This window comes from Euprymna scolopes, chromosome 14 (genome assembly GCF_053919585.1).
Source record: "Euprymna scolopes isolate OS-2025 chromosome 14, ASM5391958v1, whole genome shotgun sequence".
Classification (NCBI taxonomy): Eukaryota; Metazoa; Mollusca; class Cephalopoda; order Sepiida; family Sepiolidae; genus Euprymna; species Euprymna scolopes.
The window spans coordinates 98774058-98795563 of NC_136495.1; the positions used below are offsets into that span (position 1 = coordinate 98774058).

Sequence of the window (21506 nt, forward strand, 5' to 3'; positions counted from 1 at the left end):
AAAAAAAAGAGGAAAAAAAAGTGGGGGTTGAGTTAGGAGATAATAAGGGGGGAGGGAGATGGGTAATGACAATATTTCAGTTTTGAGGGGTAAGATACTTTAGATTGTATTGTGTGTGTGGGGTAGCAGATTCAGGTAGGCATGGGTGGAGATATGGATATAGGGAGGTGGAGGTGGAAAGAGGATGGTAAAGAAAAGAAAAAGGGGAGGAGTGTGAGGAGAGGGGGTTCAATTTTAAATTTTAACTGCCATTTTCTTGTTCAGTGAGGTATATTAAGTAGGTGTGTGTGAGAGAGAGAGAGAGAGAGAGAGAGAGAGAGGGGGAGCGAGAGGGAGAGGGAAAGGGTTAGTGTAGATGTCATATTTTTGACAGGTACAGGATTCATTTACAGGATTCATTTAAAATTTTTGTAGTCGACTTGTCCATATCAGTTTACAATGGGTTGTTATTTTTATAATACATACGTTGCACATGCAAATACGCATATATACATGTACATGTACATTTCTACACATCCATATACAGACACACAGGCACACACACATATATATAAACACACCTACCTATATACATATATGTGGAAATATAGATCTCTAGCAAGAAGTAGATGTACATATACATACATACACACGCATCTACCCGCATGCACGTATATACAATCACATAAATATAGATACTAATAAAAATATAAACATACAGACATATACACACACACACATATATATATATATATATATACATACACATACATGTATATATTTTTATACTAAGTAAACAAGGTAAAGTGAGGATAGATAAATATATATGTATATATGTGAACTTAACGATACGTCTATCTAACCTCGCATTATTAACCACACCCATGTATTTACTTATTTATTTATTTATTATTACTTATCTATCCTAACTTTGCCTTGTTTACTTAGTATAAAAATATATACATGTCTGTGTATATGTATATATTTCTATATATTTCTGTATGTTTATATTTTTATTAATATCTATATTTATGTAATTGTATATCCGTGTATAGGGGTAGATGCGTGTGTGTGTGTATGTATGTATGTATGTATGTATATGTACATCTACTTCTTACTGGTAGGAGTATATATATATGTATATGTATCTATATATATATTTGTGAGTGTATATATGTGCATAAGAGTTGTGTGTATGTGTGTGTATGTCTGCATATGGATCCATGTATGTCTGCATATACATTGTTTATATATATGTGTTTGTTCGTATGTGTCTGTATATGGATGTGTAGAAATGTACATGTATATGTATTTGTGCGTGCAACGTATGTATTATTAAAGAAACAACCCATTGTAAACTGATATGGACAAGTCGACTATAGCGACTACAAAAATTTTAAATGAACCCTGTTCCTGTCAAAAATATGACATCTACACTAATCCTTTCCCTCTCTCCCTCTTCCTCGCTCTCTCACCTACTTAATATACCTCACTGAACAAGCAAAAGGCAGTTAAAATTGAAACTTCCTCCCTCCTCTCCTTACACCCCTTCCCTTTTTCTTTTCTTTACGATCCTCTTTCCACCTCCCCCTCCCTATATTTATATATCTCCACCCACGTTACCTGAATCTGCTACCCCGCCTCCCCCACACACACACAATACAATCTAATGTATCTTACCCCTCAAAACTGAAATATTGTCATTACCCGTCTCCCTCCCCCCTTATTATCTCCTACCTCAACCCCCACTTTTTTTTCTCTTTTTTTTTCGTTTGTATTTCTTCTAAAACACTTCTTCCTAATACTAACAACCACTTCTGCAAGGACTGACAAGGCTGTTAGATCGTAAACATGGTCCAACATCTGAAACATATGTAACCAACAGATAAAACAGTAATAAAAAAATAAAACATATATATATATATATATATATATATATATATAGTCATCCACATACAGTACTGTTTCGCTGTTTCACAGCTCATCAGTGCAACTAGATATATGTTTCAGACTATTGTAACTACTCGATGCCATTATTTTAAGAGGTTTATCTTTTCAAGATTGTAATTCAATAATATTGGAGATTAAGTTAAAACACTTATTTACAGAATGTGTATATTTCAGCCAACACCACTGTCACCAAAACCTCAAATTAAAATAAATTCACACACATATATACGATGGTTGTTAGCAAATTAAGCAGCAAAGCTTCGGAATGAAGGTTACATCAGTTTTTTTTTCTTTAGGAGGAGGAGGAGGGTTATATTTAAAGAAATAAAATAAAACTTTTCTCTTTTTTTTTCAATCTTCTTATCAGTTTGTTCAAGTTCCTACCAGATGCCAGACATTCACTCATTATCTCAAATATTCCAACCGAGAGATCTTTTAAAGATTCAACCGTCCTTTTAAGTGCAATTGTTTGAATTTTTCTTGCACTTGGTTCACCGGGTATATTTGACAGGTAATTTTTGAAATTCTTTTTCAGGAGTCCAGTTGGTCCTATAATTACTGGAACAAAACCAGATTACCATACAATATGCCTGAGAAACGTGTGTGGGGGTATATTTGTTTAAAGCAGCAGAGTAGTCTTGACTACAGTAATTGAGTAATGTTGTTCATAATCATAGCTAGTAATATGTTTAACTTTTAGGCCTAGCTTTCAACGCCTCGATCATCGGCTGCTATATCCGCTCCTATTTATGGCTCACACCAGCCAATCATATTCTTGTGTGGAGGAACCAGGATGTATTCATGTTCATTACATTATCATATTTAAGGCATGAATTAATTACACTTGTCGACAACAAATTTGTTTGTAAGAAATGTCATCAACGACCCTTTGGTGGACAGAGATAGAATACTCTTCCCACTGCTGCACATCAAGCAGTTCATCAAGGCCCTGGACAAGGATGGTAAATGCTTCACTTACTTGTGCCATGCTTTTCCAGGATTAACAACGGAAAAGTTGAAAGCTGACATCTTTGACAATCTTCAGATCCGGCAGTTCATCAGAAATTTTTTTTTTTTTTTTTTTTTACAAGGGTATCACCACTTATCAAGGCCCAGAGGCCACTCAAGGATAAGGGTTAATAGGTATACATTAGTCATTGTGATTTTAGCATAGTAAACAGTGGGAATTTTGAAACTTGGATTACTTAGGGGGACGATTCAATTAGAACTTGTTCACATTGGACTTTTTCTTTTTTTTTTCATAGGTATCAACTCATTATCAAGGTCAAAGAGGCAACTCAAGGATAAGGGTTAAAGAGTGTACAGTAGAAATTGGACAATATAATAATCATTAGTAATGAAAATTTGTTAAATTTGATAACTTATATGGAACGGCTCATCAAGAACTTATTTACGTTAGACTTGAAGACAACCATATTGTAGTCAGCCGGAAAGCAGGAAAACGGAAGACAATTCCACAGGCGTGCAGTTCTAATAAAAAAGCTTTGTTCATGGAATCTACGTTTAGGTTTAGGCACAGATAAAGAGTGGGGGGAATTATTGATAGTGTTTACAGCTAGACGAGTGTTTCTTGTGAAAGTTTTGCGAGGGGGGACCATAGACCATACAAAGCTCAAAAACTCAATGACTGGAGTGGATGGAACTGGAAGCATGGAAAACATTTGTTCTGCTAGTGAAGAACTTTTTTTGGCAACAATAAGGCCAGAAACTATGCAGAAATTGTCAATAATATGCTGTCTGCTTTCAGAAACCTGGGTTGCAACATGAGTGTCAAGATGCACTACCTATTTTCAAATCGGGAATGGTTTCCTGAGAACCTGAGTTTAATGAGTGACGAGCTGAAAGAGATGGATGCCAAGTATCACGGTCGCTTTGATGAATGTTAGAATATGAAGAGAGACCTCCCTGTTGCTGAGTATTCCAGGCGTTTGAAGAAATGGAAGTTCAAGCCCTGAAGTTTGAACAAGGGTGAAACAATATGCGATATATGTGTACTTATCTTTATCAATGCTAACCGTTCAGTTTACAGTAATTGATGTTTTCTATCAGGTAATCAATATATGTTGTGGGCAAAATATTTTTTTTCTCTGATAAACATATTTTGAATGATATGTGTTGACAAAAATCAGCTGATAATGCCACAAAAATGTAATCGATTTTGTCAGAAGATGTGATTTTTTTTTTAAAATCAACTTAGCACAAAAACCTGACCTGATGGAGAGAAACGGATGCCCTTTCCTGATTTAGCAGTGCAAAAATACCTTAAATCAGTTGTAGAAATCTAGACAACAGTCAAAAAGTTAAAAAAAAAAATGTTGTCCTGTGTTATAAACTAGGTGTAACAGAAATTCCTTCTCTAGATTGTAGAACGTCATTTCCATTGATATTAGAGATTTTAGTAGCATCGACTATAAAGTGAGTTCGTATGTTACAGTAAAGACATTATGATGAAGCGACCTCCTCTCTCTTGGTACATGAAAATAATTCTTCTCAATAATCATGGTCTCAACAATAATATGCCCTTAAATTTTTCTTTTAAAGATCCTCAAACTGATGCGACCTATATTCCATCGCTTTGTGTCTCATAATATTTAATTTGGTTACAATTAAACAATTAGTCTTACTAGAATTTTTTTTCCTTAAATGATGTTACTAAACATTAAACAGTGCTGGACACATCATTATTCATGGAAGACATTTAAAATGCATATCAGTCATCATAAAAAATATTTTATTTGAAAAGAATTCAGATAATAATTAAACACATGTTTTGTAATTGTTTAGGATTAATACATGTATTCATTATTATTATTATTATTATTGTTATTATTCGAATGACTATTCTCATCTTGGTTGTTATCTTCCTAACATTTTGAATAATGTAAACTCCGACCTTCTTTAGGTGTACATTTTCAAACTTGATAATCTTTGTTAAATTTGCGCTACATATTAGGGAATCTACGTTAGTAGCAATCAAGTTAGCTAGTGTGAATTTTGACAAGGGTCACATTGAGTGCATGATGATAAACGAGGTCCGTAAAACAGAATCGTTCCCAAGATTGAATAAAAGATGGGTGACAAGGCAGGAGTAATAGGTCAAACGGGAGGTAAAACAGAATTGAACGGTTATGAATGACACCACATTTTTGAATTAGAGAAAACTAAGATTTTCAGACCATTTTCTTAGTCTATAATGTAGGGAACTTGTAATTTAGGTGAATGTTACTCTGATGTCTACCGGTCTATGTCATTCATTCCTTAAGTTAGAAAGTTAAATTAGGAAGAAAATAATTATAAAGATAACATTAGTCTTGAGAGAGCTCTTTAGTCGATTCTCTCCAAATAAAACCTTCAAGAAAACTCAGCAAATATATCCTTGTGTATTACTTTCTTCATGAAAAGAGTTGACGAAGAGAAACAACAGGGAATAAAAAGACCCTGTATAAAACCCAGTGCATGCACGTATAAAGATGCTTATTTGGTTTAATTTTTTATTGAAAATGTTACACTTGGAAACCTCTACGAAATTTCTTTATTCCACACCCATGACCAAATAGAAATATTAGTTATGTTATTCCTAGCTATTCTCGCCTGTAGTACAGATTGAAGCTTCAAGTTCCAAAAGACTTTCACATAGAACTGATCCATTTTTCTGGAAATCCCTTCATACAAAGCACGATATAAGGAGTTAATATATATATATATATATATATATATATATATATATATATATATATATATATATATATATATATGGCGTGAATAAATTAAAGAAATGCCAAGCTGGATACAAGTCCACTAATGCAGATAAAAGAATGAACCACATAATGTACATGGATGACCTGAAACTCTTTGGAAAAACTAAAAAGGAACTAGAGATACTAATAAACACAATTAGAATCTTCAGCCAATAAATTAGATACTAATAAACACAATTAGAATCTTCAGCCAGAATATCCGAATGGAATTCGATATGGTAAAGTGTGTATTGCTGATCATGAGAAGGGAAAAAATAGAAGCAACAGAACCAAACGGAGATAACGGCACTAGGTGAACATGATAGCTACAAATATTTAGGAGTTCTGGAAGCAGATACCATCACGGCAACAGAAATGAAAGAAAAAATTTGGAAAGGAATACCTCAGAAGAACAAGAAAACTTCTCCAAACTAAACTATATAATAGAAACCAAATTAAAGGTATAGACACATGGGCAGTGTCACTAGTAAGATACTTTACACCGTTTATAGGTTGGATCAAAGAAGAATTGAGGCATTTCAACAAGAAGACCAGGAAACTCATAGTCATGCACAATGCACACCTAAAGGATGATACTGACCGACTCTACGTGAAAAGGAAAGACGGAGGAAAAGAATTGGTTTGTATAAAAGACTGTAAATAACAGAAAAAAGAATTTGAAAAATACATAATGCAGAACGCTGAAAGAATAATTACCATAGCTGGAGACACTAAAATAAAACAACAACAAACAAAACAGAAAAAGAAGAAACTAGGGATAAGATAAGAAAAGAAAAATGGGAACAGAAACAGCTACACAGACGATTCATAAGGATGATAAAAGATGAGACTAATGAAAACACTTGGACATGGCTATGAAAAGGAAACCTAAATAGAGAAACTGAATCCTTAAGAACAGCTGCACAAGATAATGCAACCACATCAAACGAGGATCGACAAGACACAAAAAAATACAGCAAATATAGACTCTGTGGACAAAGAGACAAAACAATAAACCACATAATAAGCGAACGCAGCAAACCCACCCAAAAGAATATAAAAATAGACACGATCATGTGGGGAATGCAGTACACTGGGAATTATGCAGACAATTGCATCTTGAACACCCAGACAAATGGTACAAGCACGAACCGGTAGCAATACTTGAAAATGAAAGTCACAAAATCGTATGGGACATGGATATACAAGTAAGAAGACTAGATATCATAATTGTTAACAAGAAGAAAAAGTCTTGCCAGATTACAAATTTTGCTGTTCCAGCAGACCACAGAGTGAATATTAAAGAGACGGAGAATGAAACAAATATATGGAACTGGTCAGAGAGCTCAAAGGAATGTGGGAGATGAAGAAAGTCAAGATAACACCACTTATTGTCGGAGTGTTAGGGACAATACGGAAAAACTTAAAAAATAAAAGAATGGGAGAGATTGGAATCAGAGGGATGGCTGAGAAGATACAATGGATAACAGTAATGAAAACGGCTGAAATATTAAAGAAAACCATTGAATGCAGAAACTAACACACATGAGCTACTGGCACAAGCTGGACATACAGAAACTGCTAGAGACGTAAAACGCAAAAGGGACATGGAATCATGAAAACTGAAAATGTATAATTGTAACTTAACCCACCTGCACTCCTGCCTCCTCCCAGTTTTCTTTTGTTGTGTGTGCGTTACCATAAACTGGCGCCACACCAAATATGTGAGGATGGCCAAGGAAGAGGAAAAGACCGAGGATTAAAAGCACTAGCCAGACCTCCACTAGTTGAGTGCAAAGAGGACTGGAACCTTGGGGAGGCTTATTGCCACCCAAATTCCAGTGAAGATCAATGATTGCTGCCAATGAGAAATCAATGGTAAGCAGTTGTTAAGATAACGCAAATCCATCTGCAATGGTTATTGAAAGACGTGGAGAGTACTGATAATCGTGGAAGACTTGTTGTCACTCAGACTCCAGAGAATACCACAAGTTGTTCTGAAAGAGAAATCTTTGATGATGGCTTGTGTGACTTCTCCTAGTGAGTAAATAATAACAATATTCTTTTTGAAATAAACGTCTGCCAGGATCAAATACTATCAACAAAAATGATTGTTTATTCTATAAACATAATTGTCATTGTTATTTTAATAAATAAAACAAATATGCCTTTTCTTTATTCAATTATTTAAACATCCGACCCTCTTCAATCCTCATCTCAAAAATATACAAACATCATATCAAAAAAACAAAAACAAAGAAGAACAAACAAACAAACAAACAGAATGGACCCGGATTTATTAAAAAAAAAAAAAAGAAAAGAAATAGACTTGGTTCTATTTGTGCTTTAAATTTCTAACGGCTATGCTCTTTGGGAAAAAACAAAAAACAAAAACATTTTTCACCATTCACCAATAACATCCAGTGTGAATACACCTGAATACGGTCGTAGGTTACATCGGCCGAAATGTTGTGAAAAAACAACCAAGATGAGAACAATAGTCAAAACAATCCAAATAATGCAAAAAATAATCATCAACCCTCATCTCAAAAATATATAAACATCATTATTTTATTGTGTGAAGTAATGCTACGTTTTGACCGACATGCTGTCCGGCCATCTTTAGTAATGGTATTCATCCACAGTGAAGATTTTTCCCATTTCAATGTTTTTAGAAGATGATTTTGTTTATTTGATTAGTAATTCTAAAGCAAATAATTATTTATAAAGATTACACAACATTGTCCAATTCAATTCAATTGTCACAAAATAAAGCAGCAATGCTTCATTGCTTCAATTGTTATGTAGGGAAAGAGTAGTAGGAATTTACACAGAGAAGGGAGAAAATGTTAAACATTTTGGGCCGGTGCATATCCGATAGGCACTGTACCATTCCAATAGCCAGTCTTTAAACTCTCCCCAGATGCCGAACATCAAATATTAGATATGAAACAGATGCCTGGACACCATACTCTAATAGTGGTCCGATGAGGGAGACATAAAGAGGGAGAAATATTTCAGGAGTGAGTTTGCAGAAAGAACGTTGTGTGAGAAATAGAATACTGTTTTTTTTTTTTTAACAACCTGAATGCAATGTTTGGAGGGTTTGAAGGACGAGTCACCCATAAGGCCAAGATCTTTTGTCTCGTTCACCCCCTTGAGCAGAATTTAAAAAAAAAAAAAAAATGAACAAAAAAGAAATATAGATATCGTAAACTCGTTCTTGTTTTTTTCTCATTGAGACGTAGATATTGCAAGAGATCAGAATGGACAAAGCCATTGCCTCATTGTTGATTATTTGTGCATTAAAAAGCACGGTTAAAATAACCAGCCTTTGGATCCATAAGCATCTACTCTAGAATAAACACCAATGTGTATTTGTATATAAATAAATATATACATTTATTTGTATATAAATAAATATAGGTACTAGTGCACTTATTGATCCGTGCTGAAATAATAACGTTATTATTTAGAAAGCCATTCTTAACATGGAAAAGAAGGGTGTTTTGTAGCTATTCTGTTCTTTAACTTCACAATATAATTCAAAAACACATCATAAAACTGTAATTAAACTTGAAATTACTATTTAAAAAATAGCGCGGATCAATAAGTGCATTAGCACCTAAATATATATTCATATATATGCATACTCGTCGTGCAATACTGGGCAAAAAACAAAAAACAAAAAAAAAAACTGCCGGACGAAATCATTTCAAGTGTTTCGGAAACGAAGAGAATAAATGGCAAAAACAAAACATTTAAAATGAACTTGGAAAAAAAACCCTCACTTTGTTTCCATAAACAGACATTTTCTTTTTTTTTTTTTTTCATTTCTTCTTTCTATACTGATTGATACGTTTTCTTTGTTTTGTTTTTTTTTAACTTTTCAGTTTGAGACGTTTTATTTTTCTTATTTTATCTCTAACTTCACTGATTCAAACATTATTTTGGTAATTATGCAGAATACAAACTATGTTGAAATAATAACGTTATTTAGAATATGGAACATGGAAAGGGAACCTTTGTTAAAAACTATTCTGTACTTTCATTTAAAATTTAATAGACAAAAGATACCATAAAAATTGAAAATCGTATCTCAAAAGACAGCACGGTTGATATACTGCATAAGTACCATAATTTTTATATGAATTTGAATATTAGTGCGAACACTAATGAAACATAATATTTTTTGACATTAGGTGTATACTTGCACACAAATAATCAACAACATTGAATACAAGAAAATCATCACAGTGGATGAGCATCGGCCAAAACGTAGTTGAAAAATATCTGGTGTGGATACTAATCCGAAGAAAAAAAATGCAACTATTAAGCCATTAATTATGAAGGATGAAAGTTAAAAAAGCTGTGAATAAAGTACTTTTCAAAAAGAATATTAGTATATATATATATTTTTACTTACATCTGAATCCGGCTTGGTGCACTGACAAGTGGTATGAGTTTTTAATCCAGATTGTTGTTGGCGACAGATTCCCAAAATATTTGGTATTGGTCAGCAGCAAGGCAAAGAAAAAGTTTTTTGGGGGGTGGTAAGGGGGGAGGAACAGAACAAGAATGAATGAGATATGAATGAAAACAAAAATATAATGAGAAATAATCAAATTGACCTTTGGACAAAATAACTTAACTCAAGATGACCATCTTCCAACTAGCGTTCTCTGACCACTTATTTATTTCTAGTGGCTGTTCTCGCCAACATGGAGTTACAAGTTATAAATCTAACCTTGCAAAAAAAAAAACAAAAAAAAATCGGTGCTTATTTAGAATTGCACTTATAACAAAAATTTTAAGTAAAGAAAATGCAGAAAAGTCTTTATGATGTACCTATCGGTCATGGAACAAAGGTGGCATATTCCCAAAATCACGTAAATTGATCAAGTATTTTTGTTTTATTTAAAAAAAAATCAAATTTTATGATTTGCTCGATGTGAGAGAAACTAGTCGCCATATTTAATTGAATTCCAAATTCATCACTAGTTATCTCCCCCTTAATCTCTCAAGAATCAAGGGCTCATCAATGCCCGCTAAAAATATTTAATTGTTAAAAATCGTAAAATTTGATTTTCTTTAATAATGATAAAAAAAAACAACTACTTGATCAATTTTTGTGATTTTTGGAATATAACATCATGTCGTGACAAGTAGGTACACCTTAAAGTTTTTTTCTTTATTTCTGTTTTCCTAAATAAGTGTAAGTCTAAATAAATGCCAAAAATCTTTTAAAAATTAAATGATTATTTTTTGTAAGGAAAACTATACTTAGTATCGCACTTCTATTCTTATGTCTAACATTCCCTGCCTCTCCACTCTTCTAAAAGCTATACTAATTTGAAGTGTAAAAAGGTTAAAAAATGTTTGAAGTTTCATTCTTGTTTTTCTTTTTTTTGAATATTGACACCAATAGTTCATTTCCTTGTAGACTTAACATCTAACCTTTTGTTACTTTGTCAAAACTATTGGAATCACCTTTAAGCAGAAACCACTGCCGATGCTAGAGGCTCGTCCATCAATGGCGTCCTTACTAAATGAGTACTCTTTATAAACAAACTAATATGTTGACTTTTTTTTATTTTAAATCGCCATACATCAGAATTACTTAATTTTAATTAAATGTTCAGCATTAATTCAATCTACTAACTTAATAACTATCAACAGCAAAGACGAGATAATCAGTTTTGTGACTTAAGAAACCAGATACTTTTCCCTATGATGTTTTCTCTATCTTATATATTAAAAAAAACACTTTGTCTCTGTGTGCGAGTCTGTATGAGCTAATTCTTTATAAATTGGATCGATTTTTTTTTTTACATTTCACACAAATATACTTTCTGTCTGGGACTGTTCTTAGATAGGTTTTTTTATCAAAATGTCTCCGATAATCCAAAGAATTCGATTAAAGAAGGCACAGTCTGATTTTAACTACGGCCTAACATCACAAGTGCATTTGAGGTAGAAAGACCAGGTGTATAAAATCAACAGTGAGTTCTTTGATAAGACTGGGGCGCGTTTGAAATAAATGTTTCTATTTAGAGCACAATTAAACCATGATACTTGAGTTTTGCATTTAAAATTTTTATTCAACCATTATATAAAAATAATAATGTAAAATCAACAGTAGGTTCTCTCCAGTGCAATGTATTGTGGATTAAGTCACTGTGGGGAGGTATGTGAAACTTCCCCCAGAGCACCATGATGGCTCCCCGACCAGATCAGGCAATCAATCGATTTAATTGAAAAATAATCGATTTCACTGATTTTGATGACAATAAAAGTATTGGAAATATGGAACATTCATTAATCCTCATTCAATCCCGGGCAATGTTGGATCTCCCTGCTAGTGTGTATATATATATTATGTAGCATAATCATGTTGACACCCCAGTTTTTGTTAGATCACCGAAGTTAAGCAATGTTGATCCTGGCCAGTACTAGATAGGTGACCATTTGAAAATACCAGGCGCTGTATGTAGGAGGACATTGATTCTTCCAGCAGCTCCTGCATTTCATTTGGCCTCCAGCTGTCTTGACCCTGTCCTGCTGTTGGATCAGGCTGGTTTGAACAAAAGAGTGAAGCTGGCTCTGCACAAACCAGCTTCACTTTTAACAAACTTCCAGCATGTGTCATCCATCATACCGTTTAAACAGATGAACACACACGCACACATCTATTTATTACTAGGCATACCCATGACCCATTGAGTCACAACCATTATCACTATTCTGCTTTGATCCTATTTGAAAAGTCATAAACCGTGATATATTTTAAGACATTCTTCCTGTGCAACTAAAATATGTTCCCTATACTTCCATATTCTTCTTCTTATTATTTGATTTTTCATAGAAGTATTATCATTCTTTATTATTCTTATGTAGAAGTAAAGAGATTTGTTATTTTGTCATCTAATTTACAAACCTTTTTGTGGTGAGTATTAAATGAGATGATTATGCTAAAAAAAGTAATCATAGTTCCCTGACAATTAGAAGAATCCAAATAGAATTCTTTTTAAACATAATTCAATCTCAAAACTAAAGTAGATTTTAGCATGTAGTATTTTTTTTTTTTGTTATTAAAATATATTGCAAAAATAAGCCTATGGAAAACAAACATCGATGAACTTATTTAGTAGTACACACACATTGCATATGTACAGAAAATCAAACAGCTTTGCTATTGCTTGATTGCATAAGAGTCGAATCATTTAAAACATAAACTGTGAATAAATTAAAAGGAAAATTTAATGCATGAAAAAAAAATGCATAAATTCCGGGCAATATCGAATCTTCCTGCCAATAACCCTTAGCATAATATATAATATATACATTATATATAATGTAATGTATAATATATATAAATAAATATATATATATATATATATATATATATATATATATAGTATGCATATGATATATAACATGTATGAAATATAAATAGCCAGTGAGATCAAATTAATTGGCAAGAGACACAAAACATACAGGTTGTTCTTAATGGCCACTTAGAATAGAAAATTATAATCAAATGTTCTTAGAATAAGCAAGATTAAAAAAAAATGCCATTTATAGTCGACATTTCATTTCAAGGCAGATTTCACCCATAAAAAAAACCAACAATATGGTTGCTATTGAGATGGTCCACGGAGTCAAAAATGAAGCCACTAAAAGTCTTACAAAATAGGCAACTACTTTAAATGCTTACAAACATTCACTCTATATATAGAAATTTTCCTCCATTTAACAGTTGTGAATGCAGCACTTCGTGAGCATAATTTGGGAAAACAAAAACATGATAAAACAAGCAATATAATTTCCATGACGTCACTATGGTCCTGTAAAGAATGCTTTTAATTTAAAAAAAAATGTCTGCAAGTTTTGTAAGTAGCTGCCTTTTTGTTTTGGGGATCTTTTTTTCATTGAAACATGTCTTTTAGTCAAGATTTGGTTTTAAAAGAGTTCATTAATAAGGAGGAAGGAGATAATATTATTTGTGTATAAATAAATTTCCATTAGTCAATTTAATTGCATGAGTGATCATGAAAATAGTGAGTGATAATGGAAAATCGAATTGGAAAATTATTTGGTGCCTCTTTACAATTATGCCGCCAAGAAATTCTTACCATTTTGATGTTTGCTTGCTATTTTTTCATCTTCGAGAACTTGATTTTTAGAATGTATTTAATTTTAGAAAAATAAATTCCCGGAGTTTGTTTTACAATCCATAAAGTACGAAAAAGTGGTAAAAAATAATTAAAAAAATATAACAAATAAATGTTATCAAAGGCAAGACAAGTTATTCTTCTACCTATCTAGAAAAGTTTTTAGTGGTTCTATTCATTTTAAAGCGTTTATTTGGTTTGGAAAACATATACTGTCGAGCGTTAGGTGAGAACAAGAAAAATGGCCGTGAATTGACACCTAAATAGTTAAAGTTTTTATAATGACTTAAAATAAAAAGAATTATACAAAATACTGCTAGGAATTAAACCAATTAATGTTACCATGACATATCTAACTTATCTTGTCTTTGATAACATTTATTTGTTATACATTTGTTTTTTACCACTTTTTCGTACTTCTGTGGATTGTAAAGCACACTCAATTCCCCATTAAAAACTGATTGAATAAAAAATGGGTGAGTGATAAAGTGAAACATCAGTCGGTCAAAATAAAACAATTCCTGAGTAATTTGAAATAGTCATTTTTTTTTAAATTTTAAAAACAAAGAATTCAAGAAAAAATCTGTGTAAGTATTAAAAATGGTTTATGTTGCTAATATTTGTTAAATATTAATAAATAAGGAATCATTTTGAGTTAAAATCCACTTGATATTATGCATGTAAACCTGAGAAAAGTACACATGAAATATGTCAACATTATGGTGAATAAGCAGAATCACACAACGTCGGGCCAAATTCGGTCGCCATCTTGTTTTGTGAGAAATTTATTCTTACATACTTTAGAACTCTGGAGTGCGAAAAATTGACACAACAATGAAAAGCAAACTTACCTGGTTGATGCAGCCGGTCGAATCCTTTCATCATTTGCAAAAATGCTCTGTGTCATTTATGTTGCTCTTTCGAGTCAGGTGAACTTCTGATGAAGTAGTAGTTTTTCTTCTTCTGAGAAGGTTCTTGTGGTTTCTTATTTAGAGTTCAAAATTTCCACGTTCTTTCAAGGCGCCGATATTCTATAGAAGTGGGAATTCCAATATCAGCATAGTTGCCGATTAAAAAGACGATGTTTCGTTTGGAAGGAAAACCTAATGAGTTAGGTTAAATTGCCTCACGGCGCTGAGACAAATAGGGATTAATTCGCCCTTAAATCAATGAGTCCAAATAGCTTCGACGATACACACAAACTGACTCCATCATGTTAGGAAGCTTGTCAGGAACTGATTTTGTCCGTTTGAATTCCCTGAACGTGCGCGGAGTTAAAGTTTAAGTCAATTAATCAAGTTGTAAAAAAAAAAAGCAATCATTTCATATCAACCAATGAAAATTCGCATTTCAAGTTATGAAATTTCTGACAGTTTTGATTTTGTTTATTCACATAATGTTGGAATATTTCAAGCGTGTTTTTCTCAAGTTATATGCGTAATACTGAATAGATTTTAAATGGAAATGATTCCTCATTTAATAATAGCAATAAAAAACCGTTTTAATGCCTATACAGGGTTCTTGTGGCAATCATGAAGAAAGACCTGTTCGTCTAAGGGGTGTAACTCTACTTTTACTAAGTACATTAGAGTAAATGTAAGGAAAAAAATGTTACAAAAAAATTATTATATTTACTTCTTTATTTTTTTGTTACATTGAATAAAGTAGTTGAAAAGAGGACATTTTTGTTGGAAATAGATAATTTTATGTATTATTTATTTTTTACATTTACTCGAATGTTTTTACGTTTTTAGTTTTTACCAAGAACATAAGAACATTCGAGTAAATGTAGAATTATGTTCCTGTTCTTTTTTCATGATTGTCGCATTTTTTTCTGATTTCTGCTCTGCCCGCGACCTTTAACACTTACCGGAAAAAAAAAAATAATAATAAGGCACTATTTTAATTGTAAAAAAGCACTGAAAAAAAAAAAAAAAAAAAAAAAAAAAAAGAAGCCCAGAAAATGATGTCTTCAGTCAGCAAAAAGGGGGACAACTCTCGTTAACTCATTTAAGGGTATTGGTGAGTAGTGATATCAGTATAAGTAGTGAAAAAAAAAAACAGTGAGTGCTGCAAATTATTTAAACAATGGTTGATCATTTTTTATAAATATTAAAAGAAAAAGTAATCAAAGAAATATAATTAAAAAAGCGTTAAAATAATAATGAAAATGATGATGATATTAAAAAATAATTAGAGGTAAATAAATAAATAAAAATAGAAATTAAAATAAAATAACATTCATAAGTCACACGAAACATATGACCAAACCTGATAAAGACGACGGACAAGCAGCACAGTCCATTTCGGGCTGTTGTGTTGGAGAAAGAAGTGCTGTGACAGTAGAGAAAGGATAGCATTATACATTTTAGTCATTTGCAATTAGAAGAAGAAGAAGATGAAGTAACAGCAATCAAATAAAAGATCGGAAAGAATAGTGATGATGATGATGATGACATAACAGCAACAAGTTGTTGTGTTGGTGATGGTGGTGGTGACGGCGGTGATGGTGGTGGTGGTGGCAGAATTTTCGCTGAAATACAGAGTTGTGCCATGAGTGCAGAGAAGTAAAAAAAAAAAAAAAAAAGAAAGACAATAATTAGTGACAACATCTATCGAGTAGGCATCAAGGCTATGAATTCGAAAAAGTGACAGCATTTGTTTTTCTTAATCAGCCATTTTCTTTGTATATATTTTTTTTATATTGCTTTTAATCTGATATCTTTTTAAAGCAGCATGCATGTTTTTGCCTATGTTAATAATGGCTATTGAAGAAGCTTTAATATTCAATAATTGGTTAGTTTTGCTTATTTGCAACATTTTGATTTTGTTACTCCATTCTACCTTGCTTCATGCTCGGTGCAAATTGTCTTAGAGTACCCAAATTCATGACTAGTAAACTATAGTATGCTAATAACATGACGTGTCTGTCTATAAGTCTGTTTTGCAAAATGGATATCAGTCAAACCAACATACAGAAAAGTCTATAACTCGAACAGTAGGCAACTCAGCCCTCTGTTTTTACTTGGGCCCCAAAGTCAACAGTGGATGGACCATTTTTTAAATAACCTGTTCTGTGTTGACTGAAATTAGTACCAGACCCTCCAAGGCCTTTGCCTCCTGGCTTTCGGGAACAGTAAGTTTATTGTTTACTGGCTGAGTTGATCCTACCAGAGAACGCCGATGGGATTTCCCAGACAATTGTTAAAAAGCCATACTGCTCCATAAAATGTGCTGGCTTGGCTAACTCACCTTCTCGATCTGCAGTGAGAAGGAAATAATTAACAACTCATGCAGTCGGTTGTCTAAAATTAATTAAAGTGATTTATTGCAATTAGGTTTACAAAATTTTTTTGTTTTTTTAAATAAAAGATAAGAAAATGCGATTAAACGGGCTCTTAGCATCTTACGATTAAAAATTTTAGTAATATTTCTGTGAAAAATAAATTATAAAATATTAGGCTTTGAAAAGAAAGGCAGATAAAAACTGAAATTATAAATAATCCTGGGCAACGCCGTGCCGAAAAAGCTAGTTCTATATAAAAACAATCTTCTTTATGATGAAGCCGAAATACTATTTACTAAACATGTCAAATTAAATGGATTTTCTAAAATTGTTTTTGTTTTCTCCCTCATTCTATCGAATATATTTCAAATTTGTTGTTTAATCAGAAATTAGTGAAGGATTAATGAATAATTTTACATACATAGAGCTGTATATATATATTTTATATAAATAATTTGATCTGGCCTGACCTAATTTTTGAATTGGAAAATTAGATTCCAATGTTTTCTTAAAAGAAAATTAGCCATGCACTGCGTGGAAAAATGAAAAAAAATTTAAATTGAAAAAAAAAAAGAAATAGTTATCAAAAGTTAGTAATAATGATGATAATTCATCTAAGAAATTTAAACAATTGCAAAACCATAAAATGTTAAACCCCACAATTGAATCCACTAAAAAGTGCAAAATTTGAAATTATACCATATATAGCATCAATGAAAATAACTTCTTTTCACCAAGAGTTATTAATCATTTTTTTTTTTTTTTTTTTTTTAGCAATTTAAGAAGAATTGAAAGTGTAGAAAGTGGACCTTGGTTTTACTTTCCGCAGCTATGTAACTCTCGCTTCCCTTATTTTGTCCTTTAGTCTTCATATTCCAGGAGCGATGTTTTTGACCAAGGGGGGAAGAATCGATGATTTGTTTTTTTTTTTTTTTTTTTAGGTCGGAATCTATTCACTTATTGTTGGCTAATTTGTGACCTTGAAGTGATTACTTTTTAGTCCCTTACATCAAGTGGCTCTATGCCTTATCTGAAGCGATTTCCATAAAAACCTTTTTTTTTTTTTTTTTTTGCTTTAAAGATTGTCTTTATAAAAGACCCACAAAAAGAAACAATTGTTGAAAACTGAGAGTTGCAATCGAATGTGCTCTCAAGTACCGGAGGAAGTGTTCCTATTTACTCGCCCCCTCCCACGAGGGCAGACACAAATTCAGTTTTTAATGTGGGGGAAATCCAGCTCCCCAAAAAGGGGCACTCTGGATAGGAACAAAAATAAAAATTGTCTCAGTCATGAAGGATTCTCCTCCACTGACCAATGACAGAAAAAGGGAAGTGTAGCATCAAAACAGATACTACACTGTGATCCTCTCCAAAAGGACAAGGCGAAAGAAGTGTTGCAGTACATTTATAGGTTCATTTCATCATGATATGAAAAGTGTATTGAGCAGGATGGGTTGTGGATCGTTTTCATTTTTAGATACATTCGGAGACAGAGAGAACTTTAATACGTACTAAACACTGTCCTCGAGTATCTAAAGTCTCTCTGTACAACTTGGTTTGTCACGTCAACCTGGCATGAGGATACTTTTCCCTAGAAGTAGATCCTGACCAAATATTAAAAATCACATTTCGTATTTGTAATTCAAATAAGACCGTCTTAGTATGACAAACTCATGAGGAATGGTGTTCGTTCTCCAAGTGATGTTACCTTAGGTAACAACATGAAACTGGATACTCAATCAGGCTAGATGAAAATTTGTCCTGGAATCCGTTAAGACCAAGAGAGCAAAAAGAAAGATATTCTATAATATATTAAAATCGTCATTTGAGGAGAGGAAATTTATATTCTCAACTTCTTTACTAACTCAGGATTTAAGAGATAAAGAACGTTGATGAAACATTTGAATATCAATGCATCGCATATAGAGTTCAAGTGTTCGGGTGGGGGACCCTTGATTTCTGAGAACTTCAACTGAAGTAAAATGAAACAAAGAGAGAAATTGCTTTTAATAAAAGTTAATTTTCTACGTTTTGTGTGAATATTACGTATTTTTAAATGCTTATTCTTCTATCAATCTTGTTTGCAAGTTAAACTCGATAAATTGAACGAGTTATAACTATTCAAGCAAAAAGCTAAACCACTTTTTCATTTCTATGCTAAAATGAAAAAAAAAAAAAATAGATTTCAGAGATTATCTATTCCAATAAAAAATAATAGTTCATATAATATTTTGGTCCAGAGTTTCTTCTCTATATTAATAAAACAGGTGTGTCTGTGTGAAAATATTCAACTCATAAACAACTGGTCATATAACACTGTAATTAACAGGAAATAGTAATCATGCACACCAAGGATGGTTTATAACGAATAAAATCTTTGGATGGATGAATAACGTGTACAGAAATATGTCAGCAAGTTGAAATGCAAAATGTTCATTTCGACTTGCCAATATATTTTTATTACTTTTGCCCATGCGCAAATTCATTCATAGCTTGAAGTGGTTTAATTTGTAATGTTTCTTAGCTATCTGTTGATTGGTTAAATACTAGAAAACGCAGTTGGAGTGCTAAATGGTACCCAAGTCATTTTTTAAAAACTTTTGAAATCAATACAAATATATATATATATATATATACATATATATACATATATATATATTCAATAAAGCTCTGTAATAATAAATACGAAATCTGAATAAATTAAAATATATTTAAGCCCCCATCCTACCCCACTAGCACTAAGAATACAAATACCATAATTTTATTATTTAACCCTAACCTATGACGTCATATTTGGTTTAAGAATAAATTTTGCATTTTTGAGCTGGTTCCGTATTGGGGAGACTATTTTCACTTATGTTTCTAACGCTAAAAGCTTATTGCAAACGTTGCAATTTTATTCATGTGTGTACATGCATGCATGCTGTGAATAAAAAGAAAACAGTTAAAAATAATAGAGAAGAGAAAATGACCAATGAAAATGACTACATCTAGAGTAATTACATATCCCAACATGAACACAATACTGAAGTCTTGATGCACACTCCAGCACAATTGAGTGAAGAAAGAGAGGAAAAGACTACGTTTTTTTTTTTTTTTGTCAACACAAAATGGCAACACTGATAAAGGGAATGGCTTACTACCTCCAATGCACGTATTCGTAAATGAACTACTTTTCTTTTTGGTGGTCTCATCGATAGCAAGAAGCTGCTTGGGTGGGTCGGGGGTATCCAATGAAAAACTCTTCATCCGTGAGTTCAATTTCTTTCTTCGGCCTTTGGGGCTATGGACAACTGAAATGTGTCGTGGCACACAAGAAACATTTGAGAAACAAAACTAAGCAAACGAAACAGTTTTTTTTTTAAGACTATAAAAACTAGAAGTTTACAAGGGAAGGAGAGGATCCTTTGATCCTCCGAAAGAAAACAAGGAACAAAAAGCATGAAAGACAAATCACAAACACATTTTTTTTTGTTACAGTAGAATTTTCTTATTGTCAGCTTTAAGTCTATAAGATTTTAATTTTACACTCAAAGAATTGCTCATAGTAAGAAAAAAAAGCATGCATACAGTTTGCTAATGATAGTAGGCTTACAATTAAAAATAAGTTTCTTGTGAAGATTTATCAGAATTTATATTTTTAATTAGTAATTATAATAATAATAATAATTAATAAGGAAACATTATGCATTAATATATACAAATAACACAATGATTAGAATATTAATCTAATTAGTCTTTAAAATAAGTCCTATTGACAAGTCAACTAATTCCACTTCCGTTTGCTTTTAACGATATTTCCCTTTTTTTTCTGACATTATTTTAGTGTCTTTCTTTTTGGAAAAGAGATGATATAAATATTTGGACGGATATAATATGCAATTGATGAAATAGATTGAAATCATTTTTTATTATGTGAATAACACGAATGAAAATACTCTGCACTTCACTCGTTAGACAGAATCAAACATCGATTTGACAGATTTAATGCTATTTAGGCATTTTTAATGAGAAGTCTGCAAGATAACTTTACATGCTAAGTAAAAGAAGATTCTACTGCAAGCAAAGCAGAATATGTGGCAATATTTTTTAATATGAAACATTTTGATAGACAAAAGATGGAAAAGAACATATAAATGATGAACACATATCATAAAGGATAACTGCAATAAAATTTTGGACATATTTTTTAATAAAAAAACAAGCAAACAAAAAACACAAATTGACAATGTTAGTAAGTATTTATGAAAACAACAATTTTGTCTGCAGCTTTTATAAAAATCTTTTTTGTATTAACTTAAGTGTTGAGTTTGAATAATTCTCTTTTCCCTTTATCTGTATAATAAAAAAGATACAATA

General features: G+C 32.1%; 1 protein-coding gene across 14 annotated transcripts in view; it reads right to left on the reverse strand.

Moving 5' to 3' along the window:
• LOC145293199 (uncharacterized) overlaps positions 1 to 21506 on the reverse strand; it is an 806145-nt gene that overhangs the window by 35640 nt on the left and 748999 nt on the right. For 13 of the 14 annotated variants that reach the window (XM_080139709.1, XM_080139706.1, XM_080139701.1 and 10 more), the window contains 2 exons: positions 20291 to 20440; positions 10114 to 10134 (listed from right to left, as the gene is read on the reverse strand). In XM_080139709.1, coding sequence (XP_079995835.1) covers positions 10114 to 10134; positions 20291 to 20440 — 171 coding nt within the window. Of the gene's footprint in view, positions 1 to 10113; positions 10135 to 16132; positions 16196 to 20290; positions 20441 to 21506 lie in introns of all 14 variants that reach the window. The other variant, XM_080139705.1, reaches the window with a different exon arrangement.